At 38.8% G+C, this 11,480-nt stretch overlaps 1 protein-coding gene across 1 annotated transcript; it reads left to right on the forward strand.

The window, feature by feature from the left end:
• Positions 1–556: 556 nt before the first annotated feature.
• LOC126830617 (uncharacterized) lies at positions 557–8,665 on the forward strand. The gene is made up of 9 exons (XM_050561024.2): positions 557–686; positions 2,856–2,920; positions 3,341–3,418; positions 4,276–4,336; positions 4,566–4,710; positions 5,556–6,052; positions 6,537–6,587; positions 6,840–6,929; positions 7,705–8,665. The coding sequence occupies exons 2-9, from the start codon at positions 2,877–2,879 to the stop codon at positions 7,831–7,833; spliced, it is 1,095 nt and encodes a 364-aa protein (XP_050416981.1). The 5' UTR covers positions 557–686; positions 2,856–2,876; the 3' UTR covers positions 7,834–8,665.
• The last annotated feature ends 2,815 nt before the right edge of the window (positions 8,666–11,480 follow it).

The following is an 11,480-nucleotide window of genomic DNA, read 5'->3' on the forward strand; positions in this document are numbered from 1 at the left end:
ACCCTAACTTTATTATCTGAACGGAAAAAATCCGTAAAGAAAGAAAAGGAGTGCATTTTTTTCGGCGGATAACCCAATAGCTGCCAGTATATATCTCTAGCGTGTTTACGTCCCATCCGAACGACTACACACAGCTGCTTGCTAGGCCTTTGTACTACACCATTGTAATCTAGGGTGAAGCCACACCTGAAAATCTAGGTTAGTGATTTGGCGCCGTATACACTGGTGACTCCAGTGTATTTTGAGAGTTCAAAGTTTGTCATGAATGTAGTTGTTTTGTTTTTGTACTTGGTTTTGAATATCTGATCGGACGGGGTCGCATAAGGTGACCAACGTCATTAACCTTATTAATAGGATTAATTAGAATTAACAAATATCTGCGCTTGTTTCTGGAAGATATATATCCATATATAGGCGACAAACAGGTGCCCGTATTGTGATTGGTTCGTTACACGTTATTTTGATCATAACATAGAGTTACTAATTGTTGACAATATATCTCATATTACACATATTTCAATAATTCCTATACTTAACTGGATATTTATACGTTCTACTTGAATCTTGTTGAGTTCGAAAAGAGATTTTGAGAATTTAAGTTGTGTATTTGGAGACATCTTCAGGTTAAGTTGCTTTTGTTGTCTATTTGAAGATATCTTGAGGTTAAGTAAAATGATATCATTTAGGTAAATTTCTTATATTTTTCTGTTTTCGTCGATGATAATTAAAATGTTTTATTTATTAGATTTTAATTTATCCATTTGGACATTTTCGTTTTATTGATCATGGATCGTATTCACGAAAGCCTAAACTAAAATATTTTCAGAATGTAGCCTTCTCATTGGGTTAGAGCTAATATTTGCACTATGCTTTTAAGCCTCAAACAATGAAACGGCCGCATCCTTTTAGTTTTAAGTCTTCATGAATATGCCCCAGATCATTAAATGAAATGAAATAGGGTTTAACGTCCTACTGTTCGTCCCCGACTGGTCTAATGAAGACGGGTATACGCCATATAGTGTGCTATAAGGGACATTTGGTGCTACGACCTACTCTCATGGGGAATTCCAACTATCAAGGGTTCTTGTACGTGCACGCCAACTTGGACACGGGATCTCGGATTTTGTCTCATCCTAACGACTAGAAATTACTAAATTCGTGTAACTAGTTTCAATGTTACGAATTGTTCATATCGCAGCGAGGAACCTATTTTTATGTTGTCTACCACAACTTAATTTAAAATTCGGACATAAATCAATTTGAGCTTTAGCCGTTGAGATCAACCCACATGGTCATTCTGATTTGGCTTTTCATTTTTCACTGTCAATGACAGCGTCTAGTCGTAGCTTCTCGGTTCGGGTTAAATTCCTTAGCCGTCGGTGCAGAAGAGTAAAACAGGCGTGTCTTATTTCAACCCTCTCCTATAAATATAAACAGCTAGCGGATGACTTGGCGCTGCACGGGTTGAAAGAAGTATAACGTCCAAACCGGAAGTGGTAGTCCAACGCATACACTACCCCCGAGAACCAGTGTGTCATTGCCATTCTCACTGCGGCACCGTGGTTCCTGCTTGAAAATTCTCGAGAGGTTCGTCCCTGGAATTCTAACCCGCGGTAAGTTCCCAACCACTCCACCACCGGGGCCCCACTTTTAGGTTGTATACGTGACTTAATAAATACATGTAACGTATTTACACGTACTCGACGAATTATGAAATTACGATTAAGGATAATGACTAACCTCATTACGATATAATGGTCGACTGAATAACCCATTAATTGGTAACAATTTATTATTCTGTTGACGTGTTTATGATTATCAGATTACAATTCAATCACGCGAAAAGTTCACCAATATTTTTTTAATGTACATGTAGTCATATTTATTTTTACTATACAGAAAATAAATCCCAGTATAGTAAATAAGATTATTTCCCAGATATTCATTTGCATATCGGATTTTTCGCGTCTTGATCCACTCTATAATATAGTCGAATTCAATATTTAAAGATACATTATATAAGATTTAGATACAGAGCTGGCCGTTCTATGCCATAATATTTCAAAAATAGATAATGCAAAATGAATATATTGAAAATTTCATTTAAATGACAGTAGATTTCACAAGATTTTCGTAACCAAGGTACTAATACATTCGAGACCTACTCTTGCATTCACATTTTTAAATTAAGTCATTAAATGGCCAAACCGTTCTAATCTACTTCAAATCGGGGCCACTCGATGGCATCAAGGGTTGATTGCGGTCTTGTCATGTTAATTAATTTATAATTTATATAACATTTAAGACCTGCAATAGGATTTAGCTCTTGATTAATGTATCTTTAATAATGAATTAAGAAGAAGTTGAGTGTTGTCAATATATCATATCTTTGTAAATAATGAACGGAATTGAACCAGTTGGACTAATATTTCAACTTCCACAAAATTACAGTTTTCAACGACCGGAAGCTTTAAGCGGATACAAATTTATCCCCCCATACTACCACTAACGAAATAATACGAACTATAGACAACAAAACAACTAATTTGTAAATTATATTAACCTTCCCCATTAGTATTACAATCTTTAATTTATATTAGCCACTTTATTATTACATCGCCCACTCCCGCATTATTATTATACCACATATAATTATATAACCCCTTCCACTATTATTATTACCCTCTTTATTTACCCCTTCCCACCCTTTATTATTAACTGTTTATTATTATGTTTATTATTAACTAGTATCCCTTTTTATTATTTGCCTTTTATTACTGCCACTTTAATATCACTCCTTTGTTATTAGCCATGTTGGATTATGTTGATCGGGTCACATGTAACTGTTATTTCAGGATTATTGGGAAATATTCAGTATGACAGACGACGCCATGAATGCCAGTAACTTAGATATATGCAAGTAGGTATAACATATTATTTAGTTCATCTGATCTATGCCGTAGCGTCGCTGTCTGGGCAAATGTATGGCGTATGCGCGTCTTCATTAGCCCAGTCGTAGCAAAACAGTAGGACGTTAAGCCCCATTTCATTTCCTTCCCATTCTTTACTTTGTATATTTAAATATATTCCTGAAATTGAGATGCCTTACATCTTTTGAGATCTTGTCAGACCCTGACGTTTATTGTCCAGGCCACTTAAAGATGTATTAGGTAAGAGGTAAAGCCCATTTCATTTCTAACTCTTTCCATTTTTAGCATGAATAAGATGCTAATTATGACGTTACAAATTAACGTTTGTAATCCCAATAACACATTGGGAATTGACCTATTTGTATAAACATTAAAATATTACAACTATTACATTTCCTCTTCGTTTTCAGACAAGATGTAGTGTTTCAACACTTTCCCATGCATAGACTGAGAGAGAACCCAGGAACATGGACGGTCATGAAATATAAGTAAGTTATTTATATTAACCCAAACCGTATATTCATTTACCAGGTAAATTGATAAGACAATGCCAATGTTTGAATGTTCTGGTCATTGCCTATAAGAAAAAAAGCATATCTCATCCCGTTTCTCAAACCAGATGAGGTAAGCTTATCCGCCGAATTTAATAACATAGATATTAGAACTCTCATATTGTTCGAATGGGAGTATACACTAAATATTGGAGCTCGCACATTGTTCCACTCGGTTTGTACATTGTGTATTTGAGCTCTCATGTTGTTCCGGTGAAAGTTTTCACTGTGTATTGGAACGATCACACTGTTCTAATGAAAGTTTGTTCTGTGGTGTATGGGAACGCTCATATTGTTCCAACGGGTGAGGCTGTCTTGTTTGCGTTCGAATTCCAATGGGGGCGTGTGCTGTGTATTGAAAGTCTTATTATTATCCAATATGTATTGGAACTCTCGTATTGTTAAGTTCTCTTTTTGTTAATGAATTTTCTATTTTGTCACTTGTTAGGATTATACATTCTCCTTCCTGATTATGTTTATTGCACTATCATTATTACTGTCTCCAACAGTAATTAAGGTGATTTTGTTAGTGGGCAGGGCGCGATGGCTCAGTGAGTAAGACACTGGCTCGCTAACCTGGATGCCTTCTATCTTGGTGTTGGCTGAGATGGGACTAAAATCCGGGGTCTTATGAATTTGATGTAAGAGTAGGTCATATAGTGCCGCTTTTCCTGGCAACATTTCCCTTTTAGCACACTGCATGGCTTATGTCCGTCTTCATTAGCCCTGTCGCAGTAGAGCAATAGGACGTTAAACACCATTTCATTTCTTATTCATGATTTATTTTTATATAGATACGGACGACTTATTGTACCTGATAGTAATAAAGTGGATTGGATATATGTTATTAAATCGGTAAGTTACGTTTCACTATACATTTGAAATTCTAAATCCCATTCTTATATGTATTTTAAATAGCCCTGGTCCATCTGTACCATGGTAAATCCAGCCTCCTATCTGCTTACTTTGCTTAATGGTAAATCCAGAACTGGCACCACCCACCTGTTTTCGTCACGTTCAAGGGAACAGATGATTTTATAATGAAATCCCCACCACACCCAACCCCTTTATTTTCTGATTACAGGGTGAAGCTAGAGTATATAAATATTTATCACCTGGTCCTGTAGATGTCAAGGCCAGGCGTAAAAAAGTTCAGACTATGTTGAATGAACAGTCGCCATTTTATCGTAGAAAACAGATGCTTGATTTTATAGAAGATCGAGACTACAGTAAGTCAAATTTACTCCCTTACAACCGATGGCCTGTTTATAGAAGACAGAGTACCTATGTATTCCAGTACAGCCAGTCAATAGCTCTTTTATAGAAAGCAAACGTTTCCACACATTTAATCTCAATATGATTTCTCACAGCCTGTCCCTCATTCTCTACCTAGTTCACTGAACGAAGGTGTGCTGCTAAAACAGTGGGCACATTCAGAGATGGGCCTCAAGTATCTTTATCATCATTATGGCTGACAACTTCCAGGGTTCAATGTCCCGTGCTTTACAATATGAAATACATAATTTAAATAAACCCTGAAAATAAATAAAATATGTAGAAGGATGAAGGAATAAAACAACGAAAGAGCTGTGGTCATCACATGGATCATAATCTACAGCAGCAGCTTGATGAGGTTCAGTTTTAAAATCATCAAGGAATCGTCTAAAAAAATCTAGGGATAATAACATAACGATCATACAGCTACATGGTCTTATTGATATCCAACTATATATTTCTGTCACAGCCGCGGCGGTTCAGTGAGAAAGAAGTTGGGTCGCTAACCTGGAGGTTCCGTTTTCGCTCCCGATGTTGGCCGAGAGAGTGGTTCCCAAAACAACGGGCGTGCCAAGGGACAGTGTATAGTCGTTCGGTTGGTGGGGCGAAAAACCAAGATCCCTTGTACCATTGGCAGTTGGAATTCGATATAAGAGTAGACCGTAGTACCGCTGTCCGGGCGAAATTACCCTCATAGCACACTGTATGGCGTATACGGAGAAGAACAGCAGGACGTTAAACGCATTTCGTTTTATTTATATTTCAGTTAATAAGATAATATATATTTTCTTTATTCTAGTCAAATCGTCTTACAAGCCCGGCAGTTATCATCCGGCCATGAGAGCAGGAGCCAAATCGGCCCCACCTGGTAAAGCAAGAGATGTGCGCTTTAACGCTCACAAAATAGCCGCCGCTTTTGCTAGTTTACCTATAACACCCCAGACTGGTGTCGTCACTAAACCGGAAGTGAGATTAGATACTAGATTACCGCAGATAATATTAACTGAGGAGGATGAAGACAATAATTCAAAGTGCTCGAATGACAGTGATGAACACAAAGAAAGTGATAATTGTTTGAATTTAACGGACCTTCCGGAGGGGGCGGTCGGCTATTTGAACAGAGACCGTAGACCGTCGATTGGATTAGGACTAGGGATACCTATGAGAAATCGTTCTGGCAGTTTCATGAGGACACCGATGACGTCACGTGCTAAGCCAGAACAATTTGTAAAAGTTGGTAGAACAACGTTTCCCGCCTTTGTTCATGTGGAGACATTACATCCGGGTCACACATTCGTAAGTACATACTACTATTTACAAAAATTACATATAACGTTGTTTTCGAGGGAAGTAGAAATTAAGAAATGGAGTTTAACATCCACTTGACACAAAATAGACAATTTCGAGACTAACATATGGCTTAGTTTTATTTTACTCATTCGCTTGCGCGTACGGTGAACCGGAGGACCCGGAGAAAACCCACGAGGTTGGGCAGGCGACCGTACTCCGTGTGACATGCAAGAGGCGAATCGAAACCACACCACGTGACTCAATGAAAAACCTTGTGATCCAAAGCGCAAGCGTTGAACACTCAGCCACCCAACATCCTCAAGGGATGTAGATATTAGAGACGATGAAGCAAACTCGTGTTTATATGGAATATGAATCTCTTTTAATTCGAATATTTGGCGTAAGTGCCGTCAGGTTCGAGATAACGTAAAACATTTGTACGCCATTTTATTTATTTTGTATATTTATGTATTTGTACATGTGATTTCAGGGATTAAGAGCGTGTTTAGATGCTGATGAAATGGGACCATCAGTCAGTCTGGTAAGGAAATAAATATTTGTCTCTCGAACGAAAAACAGTGAAAAACAAAGAGAGAGAGAGAGAGAGAGAGAGAGAGAGAGAGGTAACGTCCACTCTACACTTTCCGGGAGTACAGTAACATTTAACCAGGGATCCAACCTGATGTTGATGAGCAATTTGTATTAATCAACGTGTTCTATTTCGGAAGTCGTTAAATCCCATTTCAATTCATTTCATGTCGATTAATAATGTTATGAAATTACGTTTTTACAGGTTAGTGGTGATTGTGAGGTTTTACAAATCAACCGGAAATACTTCATGAAACATTGTGACGATGCCCTTTATAGTTTAATCAGATTAAAGGTACGTGTCGAGTGGCTTTGCGAAGCAATTGCGGTTGGCAAGACAACGCCTAGTTCTGTGAAGGTTTACAATATCGAACCGATAAGTCAGAGGTCAGGCAGCCGGTGGGGCCCCAGGCCCAACTGCCAGCCGTTCATGATCAAATCCTTCTTATATATATAAATCTAGCTTTGTCGAGATCAGAACCCTGGTGGCAATACAGGCCAGACTGCGCACGCACTGTTCTAGTACTTGTACCCAGGAACAACGCCTGGGTGGAGCCTGTATGGCCATTGATACTACCCTGGATACTGCTACTCTTGAGACACTTCTGTGCCTTTAACTTTGCAAATGGAAGCGATTAGGTCTCTTAATTCTGCGAGATGAACCTCTGGTTTGACTCCTCTCGCAGGTTTCCTAGGAAACACATGTCTGCGATTTGACCCTAGCTAGAAGCGGGCTGGCTGCGACGGCTTCTTTGATGGCCCAGGGAGTATGACGCAGACTCCCTAGCCAGGAAAAGTGGTGTGGGTCGGGGGTGTTGGCAAAGAACGTTTCTCGGGATTTTAATGTTCCATGGCAGAGTCGTTCTGATGGGATAAAATAAGTTATAGGCCGGTCAAAATTTCCCCCAGAGCATACTGTATGGCATATGCCCGTCTTTATTAGCCCAGTCGGTACAAAAAAAATACGACATTAAACCCCATTTCAATTCATTATGGAAACAAATATCCAGCACATGGTTCGCCCTTTGTTTTTATTGAATAAGACTAATTCAACTTGATGTTTATTTCAGGCTAAAAGATTTCCTAGTCAAGAAGACTTAATAGATCGATTAGATGCCAATATACAGTGGGAAGAATTTAAACAATTAACATTGGATACATTCCTACAACAATATCGTGATAAAAAACAAATATTCTAAACATGCGATACCACTTCTCGTTATGGTAGATCCACTCGCTGTCGTATTTCAGTCGATTTTCCGGAATTCGTTCACGGGTTTTTGTATTGGTACTGATTAATTGAGTTTAACTTATATTACTATTATTTTACTAATTGACGGCGATTACCAATTTTACAGGTCTGTGTCGTCACGAATTTTGTTTTTCTTTTTTACATCAAATAAAAACAGTTTTATTGCCGGTCCTGCTTAGACCGGCAGTGGGGAACTTAATTTATATTAGGTACAAATTTCTATCCTGGATATCCTTGATTTTGGTACGAGTTTATTACCACGAGTAATAAGAACTCCAGGAAAATACCATATCAAGCAAAGACAGGTTTCGGTTTCAGATTGGATGTATTATTATTATTACAGCATATTTATAGCGCGCCCTTTCATATAACATGTTCAGGTGCACTTTACAAAGTGACAATATAAACATAAATAAACAACAAGATTATGGACATGTTAACGATTGCATACAGAATCAGTTAAAAGCCAATCTTTCGATGGTCTACAGTACATGAAGATCTGACAAGTTATACTATAAGGTCGTGTTAGGGGTCGTACGAGCGACTTTTGACCCTATGACGTCAGACTGGTCCGTCCTACAAATATTCTAATTTGTCCGTCCAACAAATATTCTAATTTGTCCGTCCAACAAATATTCTAATTTGTCCGTCCAACAAATATTCTAATTAATCCGTCCAACAAATATTCTTACTGATCCGTCCAACAATATTCTAACTGATCCGTCTTACGAATATTCTAACTGCATTCAACCATTGTATAAACTCATTACGTCATCATATTGTACATGTATTATGTTTTATTATATATAACTAATATAATTTATCTGATAATATTAAATATAATTGTTGTTCATTGTTTCGATTTGCTAGTGGATCTTGTGCCACGCCACGATGGCTCAGTGAGTATACGCTAGTTCACTAACCAGGTCTGGGTCATGACGTGGATTTAACATTTAAGTCAATTGGGAGAGGATTACTAGTCAAAACCCAAACATTCCACCAGTTACTGGAGTTATCTCCCTTTAACTACTTAAACCGTAGTTACGTCTTAAACAATTTAAAGCCTCATAGATACGAACATAGTTTTAAGATAAACTCTAACAGCTACTAATTTATTTAGGCGACGTTTCGAACAGCAATCTTCCCGCGTTATCAGTTAATAGTTAATTGCTCTATCTAGTTATTAAATGTCAGTAAAAGATTATTAATCTGGAAGATGTTTTGCTGTATTTGTGTTTATGATAGACATGTTTCTAGATTAAAACTAGAATAATACTCACCATTTTATCGAAAAAAATTGTCATTGGTAAGTTGTATATATACCAATAAGTTGTATATATATACCACTCCTTAAAGTGTTCTTAGTAAGTTGTCTGTATACCACTCATTAATGTGTCATTAGTAAGTTGTACAACATACCAACCTGCCGTTTATATTACTGCTTAGTAAATATACATTTACTAAGCAGTAATATAATCGTCAGGTTGGTATGTTACTCTGAAAAGACGCATTGCATAAAACTTGCCAAATGTTTTTATTGTATATTTGTGACCACATGTCCAACTTTACCTGAGCAATAAGGCTCCTTCCCAAACACAGAACTGAACCCAGGAAATGTTCTCAAAAACGCAACCTGACTTCTGAGATGATAATGTGCTGAACGTGCTGTTCACCGGGACCAGCCCTAAAAAAATGCACCCCCATACCGGCTTGAATCATTCACACTACAACGGCAGCAGCATGCCACGACTCACGACAGGTCAGAGGAACCAGGCGCTTGGAAGACTCGACGCAAGTCACACTGCCCAAGCCGTTATCAATCACTTCCAGGTCAATGTTTGGACCATCTACAGGCTTCGGCAAAGCTTTCAGACCACCAACACCACGGATGATCGCCCCCGAACTGGTAGACCAAGGGTTACCACAAGGCGATAAGACCACCATGTTGTGCGACAGCACGTACAGAATCCCTTCACACCGGCATCTGAGACAGCACGTCAGACAATGGGAACACAAGGAAGACCCATCAGTACCGATACAGTGCACCGACGTCTCACCAGAGAGAACATCCATTGCCGTAGACCTTACCGTGGACCGATCCTCGCCATCGACGTGAACATCTACAGTTTGCCCAACAACACAAGAACTGGCGACACAGGCAAAGTGTTCTGTTCGCAGATGAGAGTCGGTATTGCGTATCAACTGCAGATGGCAGGACCAGAATATGGCGTCGACGTGGACAGCGTTATTCTGACCAATGTGTCATTGAACGAGACTCATGGTGAGATCCACCCTGAGAGTGAGTCCTGTGGTGTTCTAACATCTTGGTCCAGGGAGAGGAGGCGGCATCACAGCAGTGCGCTACATCGATCAAGCTCTCAGACCCCACGTCATACCACATTTCGCACGTCATCGAAACAACGTTTTCCAGCATGCCAACGCCCGTGCCCACACTGCCAGAGTTACTCTGGACTTTCTATGTTATGCACTGGCCAGCCCTTAGTCCGGACTTAAACCCGATTGAACATATTTGGGATGAAATTCAGAGGAGGCTTAATAACGTCCTACCAAGACCAAACACAGTCGATGGATTGAGCCGGGCTTTTCTGAGAGTTTGGTTCCGAGTGCCAATGGCGTTCATCAATCGTCTGGTCCGCTCCATGTACAGACGCTGCGCTGCTGTTATTGACACTCGCGGTGGACACACCAGATACTGATGTGAAGTATAGACTGTGTACGGACTCTAAATCTTCTCGTAATGTCTTGAAAATGTGATGAATTAATTGCTTTAATCCATTCAGCAAGTCGTTTTCTGGAATGATTTGATTAAAGTACCTCTCTGATTTTGAAATCGTACCGACGTTTTTTGCTGTTAAGTATATAAAACTCATTAAAGTGTCATTACTAAGTTGTATATATTAGTAAGCTGCTCGTCATTTGGAGTTTATCCACGATAAATTTTAAAACATACTCAAATTGATTATTTAACCTTTTTTTTTTTTTTTTTTTTGAAAAAATATTAAACTAAAATATCAACAGTAGAAATCTTGTGTTCAGTGAGAATAAAAGGATCAATTAAAAACTTTTACCCAACCTTTATAGTTTCCGAGAACATCTCTGAAGACGTGACGCACTTTCAAGGTTCAGGTCGCACAAATCCGCATTCTTGACAAAACCCGACGAACAAACAATCAAGGATAGGTCTGGCTAAGTTGTAGTTGTACCGTAACAGTGTTTGAGCGGTCATCCTAAACATCCACTAGGTTTAAAGTCAGGTATAAAGTCCGGTATAATGTCATCAAAATAAAATTAAGTAGCCATAAAACGATATAATTACACCATAAAACACATTTCCTGAAGATTGACTGGAGCAAAAGGTGTACTGTTTGAAAGTGTTTGAAATCATACTGGACTCTGCCCCAAACCCTGCTCCACTGGAAGGGGGTGGAGGGGGGCTAGACTGGAAAATCCCGAGGATTGTGCGCATACACATGGCGCCACTGTAGTTCTTCTGCATTTATGAAATGAATTGAAATGGGATTTAACGTCCTACTGTTCTGCTCTGACTGAGATAATGAAGACGGCAATACACTA

This window comes from Patella vulgata, chromosome 8, assembly GCF_932274485.2.
Source record: "Patella vulgata chromosome 8, xgPatVulg1.2, whole genome shotgun sequence".
In the NCBI taxonomy this organism is placed as follows: domain Eukaryota; kingdom Metazoa; phylum Mollusca; class Gastropoda; family Patellidae; genus Patella; species Patella vulgata.

What these genes read in the sequence shown, in the direction of transcription:
- LOC126830617 (XM_050561024.2), top strand. Translation starts at nt 2,877, where the DNA reads ATGACAGACGACGCCATGAATGCCAGTAACTTAGATATATGCAA. An exon ending in GGATATATGTTATTAAATCG is followed by an intron (nt 4,337 to 4,565) that starts GTAAGTTACGTT and finishes TTCTGATTACAG; the next exon opens with GGTGAAGCTAGAGTATATAA. An exon ending in ATAGTTTAATCAGATTAAAG is followed by an intron (nt 6,930 to 7,704) that starts GTACGTGTCGAG and finishes TGTTTATTTCAG; the next exon opens with GCTAAAAGATTTCCTAGTCA.